Genomic DNA, 16,257 nt, shown 5'->3' with positions numbered 1-16,257 from the left:
CCAGCAGGGGCGCTACGCAGCCGTACAATGTCCCGCGTGCCAGCAGGGGCGCTACAGCTGTACAATGTCCCGCGTGCCAGCAGGGGCGCTACGCAGCTGTACAATGTCCCGCGTGCCAGCAGGGGCGCTACGCAGCTGTACAATGGCCCGCGTGCCAGCAGGGGCGCTACGCAGCTGTACAACGGCCAGGAGTCAAGGCTGCTACAGTTGTTTTTCATATTATGCACGATAAATTGTGGCACAATAATCATGATATAACAACTTTCTAGCAAAAAATAGAAGTATTTTACTACATTTGATTATCATACAAAAATAGGCACATTTTCTATTTTAAAACAATATTAACAGTACCTAATTTTTTTACTCGTAAATTAACAAAAAAACATTATTAATGGAGTTGAAATGAATGTGAGGGAAGAAAATTAAGAGAAATAAATGCTCAAACCCCCTCCCCCCCCCCAAAAAAAAACAATTTAGGGGAGTTGGTAATAATACAGAAGCAGCTAGATGAAAAAGTAAGAACTGTTACACTTTCAATGGTAGGACGTGGTGGTTCTTTAAGGGCCGAGGATGGTTTCCCATCAGAGACTGTGTGTGATGGCAGTAATGCTCCGTGTATAAACTGGAAATAGCCCTGATTTTCTAGGCAACAATCTGGCAAAAACATTTATCCACAAGATGAGTTTCCTAAGACATAAAAAATTTCTGCCTCTTTCAATCTAGAGACATTATCAATTTTTAAAAGGCAAATAATTCAAGTAGAAACCTCTATTCATCATATATAAAAATACAGTATTTTGAAAAAACTTGTTTTAGAAAAGGAAATAACTAGAAATTTTACTATAAAAATTTTCAAAATCTTAATTAAGATGGCAGTTTAAGAGACTCTTAAATCATGCAGCCAAATCTGACATCCACCTTTAAACAGGGAATAGGTGTGGACATGGTGCTAAACAGCACTGATGTGAGAAGCTTCAGCTTTGACCCCACAGCTCTGGCTGGGCTCCTGCCACACAATGTGAAGAGAAGGGTGTCTGGGACCCAGATACACCTTTGCTTCTCAGTCTTCTCTGAGTGTTGCTGTCAAAAGTCACGACCAGGACGTGGGGGTGTGCTTCTCTGTTTATTACAATGGCAGTATTATGAGAGAGGTACATTTTTATTTTCTAAATGTTCTCTATTTCTTACTGTTGAGAATCTTTCTGAGACAAAAGGGACTTCCGTGCAGGTGACCTGAGGTGTGACCTCATTCAGTCATTTGCAAAAGGAAGTGCCAGCAGCCCTTTACCACAGTGTGCGTACTGCCAGGAGAGGCGGGCTCCCGCGGTGCGGACAGCGCTCTCCACACTAACTGGCTACTCCGAGACAGAGCTGGGACTGTGCCTCCCTTGGGTGGACAGCCTGAGGGCTTCCGTGGAAGCAGCACCCCACAGGCCCTTAGTGGCTTCTGGAGGGAGAGAAATGGGGCTTTGGGGATTCCCGGCTATTGGTATGAAGCTTAGCGTGAAAAGCCTGTTTCTAATATGCAGTGGGATTTTTTAAAACCCTGTTTTTAAAAACAAATTATATTTTGCTCTGTCTTGTTCAGACATTAATGTCAAAGGCACTTCTAAGTTTAATTGTATTATCTACAGCAGATGCTTTAAGGTTAACAGTTCACATCATCTTAAAGTTAGTCCTATGAGGTAAAAGAAAACCCATGGTTTTAAAACAGATTAAAGTCCCAAACACGGTGATCTAAGATAATAATTATGGCCTTGGAACACTGAACCCTGTATCAGTTGAAATCAATTAGAGATAACATAAAGTTACCAAAAAAGTAACATGAATACCTACCTACTAAGCCTTTTGGGAGCTTATCAGATGCTTCTGGAAATAAGCTGTTTGTTGCCATCGAGTCAACTCCAACTCATGGTGACCTTACGTTTAACAGAATGGAATTATGCCCACTCCTGTGCCACATCGTCAGGAGCATTTCTATGTTTGAATATATCCAGAAATATACTAAACACCAGTTTTAAATTTTCCTGATGCCTGCTTCTTTGGGTTGCTAATCTGACTGAAGATCAGGTAACCTTTAGTAGGTGGTAGGAAAAACGGATGCAGACAAAAATGTGGGACTATCTGCCTGTAAACCATCTGAAAATGAGCCAGGCCTGTAATGAAAGAAAGTAAATTCAGTAAAAATCTATGCCTACCTTTAAAAAAAAACCCAAAGGAAGCATGATTCAATGTGTTTTTAAATATTAGTGCAAACTTCAACTATTTTTCTTACATATAAAATTATTAGAGCTTCAAATGCCTAGGTTAACAATTTTAATTCAGAGGAAAAACACAACTTCCCTCAAAATGTTCAGAAAAGATGACATTTTAGTCCTCATTTGCTAATGTCTCAGTAGATAACCATATCTTGGCCCCACTTAAGAATTTGCTTAATGGTGTTCCTGAAATGCTGCGTCTGCACAGGTTGCCCAAAGGAGAAAACGGAAATGAAGATGAGAGGAAGTCGGGGGTCCCCAAGGTGGCGTGGGGGCCACTGGCTTGGAAGTACATCCTGCTCTGGTCTGGCTCTGAGGAGCAGGCTGGCAGAGGGACGCGCCGGTGCTGCCGGAGCATCCTGCTGAGCGTGTCGACCTCGTCTACCAGGACTGAGGCCTTGTGGAAGGCGGTGATGGAGCCGCCGCTGCTGATCTGGGCCTCGGGGACCCAGCGGAAGTAGCAGAGTTTCCACAGCTTTACGTGTATTCCTGAGAGACGTGGTAAGAGGACGCCATGCAGGTCGGCGGGTTTGGAGAACCAGTCTCTGAAGTACTGCTCCAGCCCGCTGCTCTGGCTTTCGCCTTGCTGAGGTGGCTCTGGCTTTAGTTTTAACACCAGTGAATTTCTCCTTGGAAGTAACTCTTGGTCGCTGATGACTCCGTTCCTTAAGGAAGATGGCAATCCTCGGAGAGTAGAGCTGTAGCTCTTCTGTAGAGAGGAGAAATTTTAGCATTATCTTCCTGGAGTGTAGCTTTATAGAAAGATAGTAAAGGTCCAACAGCAAAATTAACACAGTACTATGAAAAACTGGTGGAATTTCAGCCTTAGATAACATTTCCTTCCTTCCCTTGTTATGCTCATTCTAATCCTCCTCCACTGGAATTTAACTTTAGGTGTTATGCTACCTAGGCTATTACCACTCGCCTGCACAGGGGTGGGGAGGTGAGCATAATCTATCCATTAATTTGCATAAGTGTAAATTTCTAAGACTTCTGGGTTAACAAAAAACAACCCAGAGCCAGCTGACTCTAGCAAGAACGCACAGGTGCGAGTGGAAGGCTGCAGGCTGGAGCTCCCCAGCTCAGAGCTGCCTCCTCCTGCCCACCTCAGACCTCATCAGGGTTTGGGGGCCCAGACACGGGAAGAAAAGTCAGGATAAAGGAAGGTCAGCTCAACCAAAGGAGCCCTCAAAAACTTCATTAGGAGTCTCGTCATGAGAAGTGACTTCATTTTTACTGCTCTGTGTTCTGAAAGAGGTTTCTGGTTATGTGTGTGCATTTCTTTCATTACCTTTGTCCGCTTAAAAGATTTCACAGAACCGTTGTGTATACAAGGCGAGCTCTTCCCAATGTACAAGGGGTTATGGAAAAGGGTGCAATCCTTTGCTGTAAACTGAAGAGACCAGTCCCAAACTGAAGGGAATTTTAAGCCCTTTTCATCACCCAATTGGATATTTTTGCTTATAGCAAATTCCTGCAAAATAAACATTTGAACATTGTGAAAAGATGCAAAACTAAAGATCTTCTATTATAAGATGAACCAATCATCAATATACAAGTCACATTTTCTGAACGGGAGCACTCAGAACTCACCAGAGCAGCGTGTTTTTCTTCAAAAGAGTGAGGAGACATTCCCAGAGCTTCCAGTCCAAGACCCGTTACCGTGTCTGGCCCGGCATGCACGGCATAGCGCTCCCTTCCTTACCACACCAAGGAGGTCGGACCCTCCTCTTATTCAGAGGAGTAAAACTTCACTGATGTAATACCATAAAGTCTTAAACATGTCAAACTTATTTTTATAATCACAGTATTTTACATTTATGCGCACATGATCACACATGTAAGCAATTGCCTTTTGGGTACAAAACTTAGTGAGTAGAGTAACAAAAAAACCTTTGGATGGAACTGACTGCCACTTATTTTCTACATGCATAGCCACATGCCACTTATCTAGTGATCTGAAGTATCTGGGACCCAGCCAAGGAGCAGGGAGGAAGGAATCACCTCTCCCACGGTGCCAGCACTTGGCCAAGGCAGGCCCTTACTCACGGGAGACTGCCTCGGGCCCTGCTCTGGGCTAAAGCGGCCGGGGCTCTGGTGCCCCCATGCAAACCAAGGCAAACACTAGCTGCTGGCAGACCCCACACTGCAAGGAAGAAGCTGAGCACAGCTGGGAGGTTGCCTAGATTACCTCAGACCACGGCGGTCACACTGAGTGACATGGAGAAAGGAACGCGACCTAAGTGAGTGACGAGCAGCTACCACAAGAGTTTACAGGCCGCCCCAGATTACCAATGAGATCCGTTCCTAAGGGTGCCTAAGTCGTGAAGTCGAATTTGTAGGTAAGTCAGAACAGGTGCATCCGGTTCTTATACAGCCTTACTTCAGTGCAAGAAAAGGCTCAAGGCCTTTTCAATGATTTAAAAGCTGCACGTGCGCAAGTGAAGGTGCTTGTGATGAAGAATTTGTCAAAGGGAGGGCAAATTTACATAACATTAAAGGGCAAGTACAAGCTGTCCATAAGTCAGATGTTCGTACAGAATAGTTCCCTAGGAGAAATATCCCAAAATATTGAGTGCATGGTGGGAAATGATTGATTTTTATTTTCTGCGCCATACCTTTCAGTATTTTCCAAAATATCCACCAAAAAAACATGTACTTCTTTGGAAATTAGAAAAAAGGCAAAGAGTAAATGTCAGTAGGGAAGACAGGCCTGCAGCAGAAGCCAGCATGGTCTATAGCAGATGCTGCCCACTGCCACAGCCAGAGCCCTGGGTCATCCAAAAATGGCTAAGCTACACAACAGAGCAGGGTATTTTACAGAACTTTCTATTTCAAATATGTAAAACTTAACTCATTAAGCACCAAAATATATTTCTAAAAATGTTTAGTTATTTGAAATGTCATCATACGTATGCATGGATAAAAACATTCTATTAGCTTTAGAAAACAGTGCTGTAAAGAGATGAAATCTAGTAAAACATAAACCCCAACTTGTTCAATGGCTGTTAGGAAAGTATATAGAAAACAATCATCTTTTTCCCCCCCAATATGAAAACTAAAAATACTTATCTCTAAGAAAGAAGATCAGACTTCACAAACAGAACCTGACACTAGCATCTAAGGTGGCCGCTCCATTCTGGTGTACGGCTGTGTAGAAGGACCTAAAAACAGCAGACGTGCCAAACATCACGGCTCTTAGGCACAGAGGCAGCACTGACTGGCTTCAGCTCCTGCTGTTCAGTCAAATCATGAATAGAAAATACTGGAGAAAGGAAGGAGGAAGGGAGGGACTTGCCAGAAAAAAGCTTTTGAAAAAAGCCAAATTTTAAAAATACAGCACTAGAACACAACATAGGGAAAACAGATGAAATACTAGTATTTAAAAATGTTCAGTAACTTTTATTCCTGTATATAAGTCTACTTGTAAATGTATCTTGCAGAAGCGAGGAGTATTTCTGTGGGCCAGCCTGGCACCTATACAGTCTTACGCTCTAGAGCCCACCCACTGCACTAGAAAGGCACCAGGATCTCCCAGCTTCTACACTCTTCCCTTATACTTCAGTCTAACAAGGCGACTTCACTTCCTAGCCTCATGTAAACTCAGGCTTAAACTGCACGTGTGCGTGCATGCGTGCCAGGGCTGCACGCAGGGTACTGAAGGACATGAGCGGAGAAGAAACCAAGCGGCAGGCAAGCAAAACGTGAAGGACGTCCAAGAATGGAATGGCCTTTCCTTCCTTTTTCCATTCTGAGGCCACATCAGACACAGGTCAGGTACTCTTTGTGGAAAATCTGATCTTCTTGGAGATAAATATTTTCAGTTTTCATATAAGAAAAGCAAAGAAACGGGTACGAAAAATTACCTACAGTAAACAAAAAATAAAAAATAACTCTGAGACTACTTATTTTAGGAACAAACAGTCTTCCACACTTCAGCAGACTGAGCCCACCACTGTTCCCTATCACAGTATCAGGAAAGGTTAAATTCTTTTAGGGAAGCATAGAATACTCTGGATAAAAATTTCCTGCCAAAACTATTATTATCTAAAACCCTATGCAATGCTGAATGTATGTGAGCCCTGTGCTCCCAGAAGGCAAGCTGCAATGTGAAGAAATGGCTCACATATTCTGAGGTAAGACCTCTGCCGTCTGTAAGGCCCCAGGCCCTTCCTCTTTAGGATGTTCCTCACTAATGGAGCTCTATCCCTACTGCAGAAGGAACAGCAGTTGGAAAATATGGTGACAGAAACAACGCTGGAGATTGCATGATAGAATTTTGCAACATCAACGACTCATTCATTGCAAATACCTTTTTTCAACAACATTAACAGTGAATATACACGTGGACCTCGCTAGATGGAATACACAGGAATCAAATTGACTATATCTGTGGAAAGAGATGATGGAGAAGCTCAATATCATCAGTTAGAACAAGGCCAGGGGCCAACTGTGGAACAGACCATCAACTGCTCATGTGCAAGTTCAAGTTAAAACTGAAGAAAATTAAAATAAGTTCACGAGAGCCAAAGTACAACCTTGAGTATATCCCACCTGGATTTACAGACCATCTCAAAAACATTTGATGCACTGAACACTAATGACTGAAGACCAGATGAGTTGTGAGATGACATCAAGGACATCAAGCATGAAGAAAGCAAAAGGTCATTAAAAAGACAGGAAAGAAAGAAAAGACCAAAATGCATGTCAGAAGATACTCTGAAAGTCGCTCTTGAACGTAGAATAGCTAAACTGAATGGAAGAAATGGAGTAAAAGAGCTGAACTGAAGATTTCAAAGGGTGGCTTGAGAAGACAAAGTAAAGTATTATAATAAAATGTGCAAAGACTTGGAGTAAGAAAACCAAAAGAGAAGAACACATTCGGCATTTCTCAAGCTGAAAGAACTGAAGAAAAAATTCAAGCCTTGAGTTGCAATGCTAAAGGATTCTATGGGCAAAATATTGAATGACGCAGGAAGCATCAAAAGAAGATGCAAGGAATCCAGAGTCACTGTACCAAAAAGAATCAGCTGATGTTCAACCATTTCAGCAGGTAGCGTATAATCAAGAACTGATGGTACTGAAGAAGAAGTCCAAGCTGCACTGAAGGCACTGGTGAAAAAGAATTAAGGCTCCAAGAACTGATGGAATACCAACCGAGATGTTCCAACAAATGGATGCAACGCGGGAAGCACTCACTCATCTATGCCAATAAATTCGGAAGACAGCTACCTGGCAAACCAACTAGAAGAGATCAATATTTGTGCCCATTCCAAAGAAAGGTGATCCAACAGAATGTGGAAATTATAGAACAATACCATTAATATCACACGCAGGTAAAATTTTGCTGAAGATGCTTTAAAAACAGTTGCAGCAGCACATTGACAGTGAATTGTGAGAAATTCAAGCCCAGTTCAGAAGAGGATGTGGAACCAGGGATATCACTGCTGATGTCAGATGGATCCTGGCTGAAAGCAGAGAACACCAGAAAGATGTTTACCTGTGTTTTATTGACTACACAAAGGCATTCGACTATGTGGATCATAAAGTATGGATAACATTGTGAAGAATGGGAATTCCAGAACGCTTAATTATGTTCGTGTGGAACCTGTACATAGATCAAGAGGCAGTCATTTGAACAGAGCAAGGGGATACTGAGTGGTTTAAAATCAGAAAAGGTGTACGTCAGGGTTGTATCCTTTTACCATACTTATTCAATCCGTATGCTGAGCAAATAATTGGAGAAGCCAGAGTACATGATAAAGAACAGGGCATCAGGATTGGAGGAAGACTCATTAACAACCTGCGATATGCAGATGATAAAATCTTGCTTGCTGAAAGTGAAGAGGACTTGAAGCACTTACTGATGAAGATCAAAGACTACAGCTTTCAGTATGGATTACACCTCAACATAAAGAAAACAAGACTCCTCACAACTGGACCAATAAGCAACATCATGATAAACAGAAAAAATACTGAAGTTGTCAAGGATTTTCACTTTACTTGGATCCACATTCAATGTCCATGAGAACAGCAGTCAAGAAATGGAACGAAGTACTGCACTGGGAAAATGTGCTGTAAAAGACCCCTTTTAAAGTGTTAAAAAGCAAAGGTGTCACTCTGAGGACGAAGGTAAGCCTGACCCAAGCCATGTATTTTCAATTACCTCATATACATGCAAAAGCCGGACAATGAATTAGGAACACCGAATAAGAATTGATGCATTTGAATACAGTGTTGGCAAAGAATACTGAATATACCATGGACTGCCAGAAGAACAAATCTACTTTGGAAGAAATACAGCCAGAATGCTCCTTAGAAGCAAGTATGGTGAGACTTTTCTCTCACATACTTTGGACATGTTATCAGGAGGGACCAATCCCTAGAGAAGGACATTATGCTTGGTAAAGTAGAGGGTCAACAAAAAAGAGGGAGACCCTCACAGACTGACACAATGGCTGCAACAATAAGCTCAAACACAGCAAAGACTGTGAGGATGGCACGGGACTGGGCAGCGGTGTTTTGTTCTGTTGTACACAGGGTTGCTGAGTCAGGATTGACTCCATGGCACCCAACAACAACTCCCTATTGCACTAGTCTGAATAAAATGATCCCCTTTACTGTCCAGTGCATTTAGCTTTCACACCTATAATCCAGAATGACTCATTCCCCTAGAATAATATGCATAATGCTTCACAGTTTACAAAACGTTTTCACCTCACACAATGAGGCCAAAGCCACTACTGTTAGCTTGACAGATCCATCTTAGAGATGAGGAACCCGGACTTACAGGCTTAAACCTAAGAGGAACCTAGGCCTAGCATCTTGCCCAGACCAGGGCCCTAATGCTAAAGGCTGAAGGCCCCACAGCTCACTGGGAGGGTAATCTCTTCTTAGAAAGTCTTTGCAAAGGCCTACATCATCTGCCCTTTCAGTTTCTCTCGATGTTCACTTCAGCATTTATGAGGACTAACACTGCCAGCTCAAATGTGCGTGAGACAGAACTCGTGGTTCAGGAAGATTTCCAAGAGCGGCAACCAGAGAGGCATGTTTCCAGTTTTGCTTGAGACTTCCCTCAGTCGTAAGTGAGTCTTCCTCTAGGTTGATGAATTGTGACTGAAAACTTATACTACTACCCATAAGTGACTGCCACGTGGCCTGCAGAGCCTGTGGAGAATCTCCGTCCAGTACACACCGCCTACGTCTCACCTCACAACTTTCCCAAGCTTGCTTTGCACGACTTTAATTCTACTGACCTAGGAAATAAGTGTCCTCAAATAGGGTCTTTTTTTTTTAATCACCATCCCAACAGCCCACATATGAAAATATAAATAGAAATGCACAACATTTAAGGTAGTTAAAGTAATTTACATCTTTAAATTGGTTTACTATGAACAATTTACATCAGAGAAAAGCATAAAATGCCCGTTCATAACAATAAAACAAGTCCCCAGATTTTTATATAAATCTTTAAAATAACTCATACAGAAATTACAGCTTAAAATGGTAGCTAAAACGGTTTTAAACTGTGCATTTCAAATATGCGGTTTATTGTACTTCAATTATATCTCAAAAAAGTTGTATAAAAAAGTAGCTGTGGCCACAACGTTGCTTACTGTGCTTTGCTTCACCCGCTGATGAGGGCAGTTGAACAGGAAAGTGCCAAACAGTGAGATCCGGGTGCTGTCGTACAGGACAGCCAAGTACGTTTCAGAAAACTCGAAAGCCGCTGGATATTGTTCTAACAGCTGCCACGTGGCATCCAAGAACAGCAAAAATAAGGGAGACTGGCAAATAAAAACAGAAAATGTGATTATTTAATACTGTCCTTCAGCTGTTCACGTTTGTTTCCAAATTTACTGCTATTAAGGAAGTGATTAAGAGCATAAGAAAACACCTAAGCCTAAAACACTTGACTCCTAAGTTGAGTGAAGGATATGTAAACAGATCTAATGTCAAACTTAAGAAGTACATTCCACCGTGACACATATCTCCACTCTATTTCCCAATAGGTATACAATGATCAAGGGGCACAGTACACAAACGAGCAGGTTGCCATTATCTGAATGAGGATGGGGAAAATCATGTTTAACTGTATCCTGGAAACAATTCTTAGAACATTAAAAAAAAGGAAAACTTCTGTAATTAGCTTTTGTTGACCCTGTGGGCTCATCATCCAGAACACGTCCTCGAGCTTCAAAAGAGAGTTTAGCATCAGCCTCTGGATCACATGTCATGTCACAAAGTACAGCAGCTGGAAACAGCTATGTTATCATGACCACGTCTTAGTGACAGAAGAGTCCTGTCATTTTACAAGGGAAGGATTCACTGTGGAGACTGTCTCAGATAATATATTATGAAATATAAGCTAGCACAAGTCAAACTGTGCTCTCTGAAGCCACCCTGTAGGAACTGGCATGATGTGACTGGCCTATGAGACAGTCACACAACTACACATCCAAGGCAGCCACTACCCCTCAGCTGTTACCAAGATGTCCCTCTCAAACTTTTCATTCTTATCCAGTGTGCTCCATTTTAAGAAAATGTGATTTTAAAAATCAAAATACCAAATGTGCTGGTTATCTGCTTTGCAGAGGAGTTAATGCAGCATTTCTTGAGATATTTTTCAACTTAGGGAAATGCAATATACTACTTTTTAGGATTTTTACCTATACGATTACGATAATCTTCATAAGTCCATCAATTTGGACTCTAATCCATTAGTCAGTCTAGGACTAAGGAAACTAAGCTGTTTACAACAGGTAACACCTCCCTCCATCTCTTCACAGAAGGCTCCTCTCACTTTACCTTCGGCACACTTAGACACTGATAATACAGAGTGAAGACGTTACCTCTTTCTCCGATCTCTTTAAGTGGTTGCACCTGTCCAGGAACTGGTATCCTGCCATGACCCACTCCTTCTGTATCAGACTCTGGAATCCAGTAACAGTCCTAAAGTAGGGATCCAGCATCACTTGGATAAGAGAAGCGACAAAACAGCTCAGGTCTCTTCCCTCCTCCTCTGTCAATAAAATGGAAAGGAAATGATTACTAACAAAAAAATGCTCAGAGGGAATGGGAAAAGTACAACAGACAATTCAGTATTCTACCCCCAGGCTGCCTTTAAAATGACCTGTGTAAGGAAAGCTCACCATATTCTGGTAACTCTAAAATACTATAAAGACTTTTAAATCAGCTAAATTAGAAATCTCATTTAAATGGGAGGTGATCTTTTATGTATGAATGTTTTGAAGATACTAGAAGCTCATGCCTCACTTTTTATGTTTCAATGGTTTGTGGCAAAAATCTTTCTAAAAGCCATTCCACTACAGTTTTATCAAGGATATTAAATACAATGTAACCTTTCTACTGATGACGCCACATGGTGATGCCTTGGGGGTGAATGAGGGGCACCCCACAAGTACTCCACAATCATCCTACAATAGGTGGCAATCAGATTCCTTCCATTTTTATAGCTTTTTCCCTTTTTAACGAGGTACTATCCTGTTAGTAAAGACTTCAGAAGAAAACTACGGACCAATATCCCTTATGATTATACACGCAAAAACCATCAACACAATATTAGCAAACAAAATGATCTCAGGAACGCAAGGCTGGTTTACCATCTGAGAATCAATTAAAACAACACAATGTTAATAAAATAAAGGACAAAAACAACATGATTATCTCACTAGATGCAGAAAAAGCACCTGACAAAATCCGACATTCACTCGTGATAAAACTCTCAGCAAACGAGGAATAAGTGGGAACTCCCTCAACCTAATAATAGGCATCTACAAAAAAACCTACAGCTAACATCATTCTCACTGGTGAAAGACTGACTGCTTTCTCCCTAAGATCAGGAACAAGGATGTCTGCTCTTGTCACTTCTATTCACATGGTACCGGAGGTTCTAGACAGTGTTGCAAGGCAAGAAAAATAAAAGGCAATCAGATTGGAAAGAAGGAAGTAAAACTGTATTTGCAGTTTTAACATGACCCTGTATGTAAAATGTCCTAAGGAATTCACAAAATAACTACTAGAATAAATGAACTCAGTGAAGTCGCAGAAATACAAGTTCAATGTACAAAAATCAATTGTATTTCTATACACAATAACAATCTGAATATGAAATTAAGAAGTCAATCATATTTGCAATATCATTAGAAAATAAAATATTAAATAGGTTTAACAAAATAAGTGCAAGATTTGTATACTATAAAATATTGCTGTAAAATTAAGGAAGATCTAAGGAAATGAAGAGACATCCATGTTCATAGATTGGCAGATTCACATTGCTAAGATGTCTGTTATGGATTGAATTGTGTCCCCCAAAAATGTGTTGTAAGTCCTAACCTCTACGCCTGTGGTTATAATCATATTTGGGAATGGGTTGTCTTTGTTATGTTAATGAGACAGGATTAGTGTGGGGTGTATCTTGAGTCTACCTCTTTTGAGATATAAAAGAGATTAAACAAACAACCTAGGAAGTGGAGATGGGGTAAGGTAGATGCCAAGACACACAGACATCTCCAAGGAACCAGAAAGCAGAAGCTGCAGACACAAGGACCTTCCTCCAGAGCTGACACAGAGAGAAAGCCTTCCCCTAGAGCAGCACCCTGAATTCATACTTGGAGCCTCCTAAACTGTAAGAAAATAAATTTCTGTTTCTTAAAGCCATCCACTTATGGTATTTCTGTCATAGCAGCACTAGGTAACTAAGACAGAATTTGGTACTGAGAAGGGGGTTGCTGCTCTAACAAGTACCTAAAATACGGAAGTGATTTTGGAATTGGGTAATGGGTGGAGGCCGGAAGAGTTTTAAGGTGCCTAACAGTAAAAGCCTAGCTTGCCTTGAAGAGATAGTTGGTAGAATTATGGACGTCAAAGGCAATTCCAGTGAGGGCTCAGAAGGAAGTGAGGAGAGGATACATATGGCACCAGCAACAGAATGTTGCTAGAAATGTGGATGTTAAATGTGCTTCTGGTAAGGCTTTAAAAGAAATTGATGAACATGTGATTGGACAATGGAGGAAGGGTGATGGCAAAGAACTTGTTTGAATAATATATAAATGTTTGGTGGAAGGTAGAACTTGAAAGCGATGAACTTGGATATCTGGCTGAGGAGATTTCTAAGCAAGATCTTAAAGGGGCTGCGTGGTTTCTCCTTGCCACTTACAGTAAAACACGAAAGGAAGGAGATGGATTTAAAAATGAACTGTGCAAAATGAAAATAGAACTTAAAGATCTGGAAAATTTGTTTTGTACAAACTAGGGACACGTGTCGTAGAATGTTCACCAAGGACATGGCTACACAATCTTTTGTTAAAGAAATTAAGCCTGTGATGATGGATCTAACCAACTACCACAGGAGAAAACCCATCTGCTTAGATTGAAGGGGACAAAGAAAGAACAAAAGGAAAAAATACTGTCTGCCTCTTGGAATTCTACAGGCAGGAAACAGGCCAAAAAAGACACATCTGTTGCCCTCCAAAACAAGAAAAGGACAATCCCTGGAGGCAGCTAAGAGATCAGCAGAACTGTTGGAAGGAGCACGGGAAGAAGGGCCTTCTCAGTTTCAAAGATTCAGATCTTCACCAACTCGGTTTTGGAGTGTGGGGCTGCTGTTAAGGCACGGCAGGCGATGGGGCTGCCGCCCAAAGATGAGGGGGCAGGGCTGCTATGCCCAAGGGGCAGAACAATGGGGCCTGCCAGGGCCGGGGATGGGGGGTCGCCACGCAGATGGACTATCAGGGGGGGACTGCCCAAAGCCGAGGGAGCAGAGGTGCTGTCCCAGTGGGTCTGGAAGGCAGAGCTGAAGCCCACCGCTGAGGGGCCTTCACTCAGAATCCAGAGAACATGGCCAACACCCAGAGTCTGGAGGGCGTCTGGAGGGCAGACTAGATGGTCTAAGAGAACAGAAGATTATTTTCAAGCTGAGAGAGTAATGTATTCTGCTGGTGCCCATTATCCCTTCTTTCCCTCCAATTTCTCCCATTTGTAATAAAATGTCTACTTTGTGCCTGTTCCACCAATGTACTTTGGAAATAGGTAACTAAGACGTCATTCTGAAATTGATCTATGGGTTCAAAACATTTCTATCAAAATTCAAGTAGGTATTTTTTGCTAATCTCAAAAGTTGCACAGAAACACAAAGGACGCAGAACAGCTAAAATGACTTTGAAAATGAACAATGCTGGAATACTTACATGTGTCAGTTTCAAAACTTACTATAATGCTAACAGCAATCAAGACAGTGTGGTACTGGCATAAGGACAGACATAAAGATCAATGGAATAAAACTGAGAGTCAAGAAATAAATCCTTACAGTTATGGTCAATTGATTTTTGACAAAGGTGCCAAGGCAACTGTATAGAAAAAGATAGTTTTTTTAATAAATGGTTCTGGCACAATTCAATATCCACATGGCAAGAATATAAATTTAAGATTATTAACCCATTGCCGTTGAGTCAATTCCGACTCATAGCGACCCTACAGGAGAGAGTAGAACTGCTCCACATGGTTTCCAAGGAGTGCTTGGTGGATTCAAACCGCTGACCTTTTGGTTAGCAGCCATAGCTCTTAACTACTACGCCACCAAGGCTTCCATTAACTAACAACATACACAAAAATTCATTAAAAATGGATTATAGACCTAAATGTAAGAGTCAAAACCATAAAACTTTTACAGAATAAAAGAGGAGAAAGTCATTATGACTTGAATTAAACAAATAATTCTTAGGTAAAACACCCAAAACACAGTCCATTAGAAGGAAAAAAAAAAAGGATAAATAGGACTTCATCAAAATTTTTTAAAAAATTGTACTTCAAAGGATAGTATTAAGAAAATGAAAAGACAAGCCATAGACTGGAAGAAAATATCTGCAAATTATACAGATGATAAAGAATTTTTATCCAGAATATATAAAGAATTCCTAGAACTCAATAAGAAGACAAACAACCCAAATGAAGAATGGAGATAAAATGTGAATAGATATTTCACCAAAGAAAACATATGAGTGGCCAATAAACAAATAGATGCAAAAAAAAATGCAAATGAAAATCACAATGAGATATCACTTCACAACCCTTACAATAACTACAATCATCAAGACAGACAATAACAGTGTTAGCAAGGATAGGAAGAAACTAGAGTCCTCACACATTACTGGTGGGGAAGTAAAATGGTACAGCCACTTAGCAGAGTTTCTTAAAAAGTTGACCATAAATTTACCATATGACTCGGCAATTCCACTTACAGTATCTACCCAAGAAAAATAAAAACTTACGTCCTCACACTTACGTGAATGCTCACAGCAACATAATTCATAATAGCAAAAAAAGTGAAAACAACCCAAAGGTCATCAACACATAATGGATAAACAAAATATGGTATTTATGTACAATGGGCTACTGTTCAGAAATAAAAAGGAACAAACTACTGATACATATTACATGAATGAACCTGAAAAACATTGTTAAGTTAAAGAAGCCAGAGGCAAAAAACCATGTTTGTGTGTTTCTATGTGTATGAAACGTCCAGAAAAAGCAAATCTATAGATAGAAAGCAGAGTAGTGGAGGACTGGGGAAGATGGCAGCATAGAACAGATCATTGTTCAGACCCTCCTCCAGGAATACAAGAAGAAAACGGTACCCGGGCTTGAGGGAGTGCATAGGACAGCAGAATGGTAAGACTCCACGAGTCAATGATGAGTTGCATACAATAGGCAAATTGCTTCTACCACCGAACCTGCCTCTCTGCCCAGCCATATTGGCCGCCGGATGCTTGCTACCATAAAAATTCTGCCTGTCTGCACACTCCATACCACAGGCTCCCAAAAGCAACAGATTTCCCTAAGTGTCAGTTCAGGTCTGTTTGCGCCCCTCTTCTGGTCGATGCTGAGAACTGCTGACTGAAGCTGCTGTGAACTAGAAAGCAAGCACCTTTAGTACAGCTTGCTCCTAAAGCCAACATACTACAGCTGGGGTTCTGAAGCC

The 16,257-nt window shown here is 41.2% G+C and overlaps 1 protein-coding gene across 2 annotated transcripts in view; it reads right to left on the bottom strand.

Moving 5' to 3' along the window:
* Nucleotides 1–133: 133 nt before the first annotated feature.
* MTMR10 (myotubularin related protein 10) overlaps nt 134–16,257 on the bottom strand; it is a 73,737-nt gene continuing 57,613 nt past the window's right edge. The window contains exons 13-16 of one of the 2 annotated variants that reach the window (XM_023727857.1): nt 11,111–11,280; nt 9,875–10,045; nt 3,550–3,732; nt 134–2,967 (exon numbers count right to left, since the gene is read on the bottom strand). In XM_023727857.1, coding sequence (XP_023583625.1) covers nt 2,371–2,967; nt 3,550–3,732; nt 9,875–10,045; nt 11,111–11,280 — 1,121 coding nt within the window. In that variant the 3' untranslated portion in view covers nt 134–2,370. The remainder of the gene's footprint in view (nt 2,968–3,549; nt 3,733–9,874; nt 10,046–11,110; nt 11,281–16,257) is intronic. The other variant, XM_004372632.2, reaches the window with a different exon arrangement.

This window comes from Trichechus manatus, unplaced genomic scaffold (genome assembly GCF_000243295.1).
Source record: "Trichechus manatus latirostris isolate Lorelei unplaced genomic scaffold, TriManLat1.0 scaffold00019, whole genome shotgun sequence".
In the NCBI taxonomy this organism is placed as follows: domain Eukaryota; kingdom Metazoa; phylum Chordata; class Mammalia; order Sirenia; family Trichechidae; genus Trichechus; species Trichechus manatus.
This window is presented reverse-complemented; position numbering and strand designations above follow the sequence as displayed.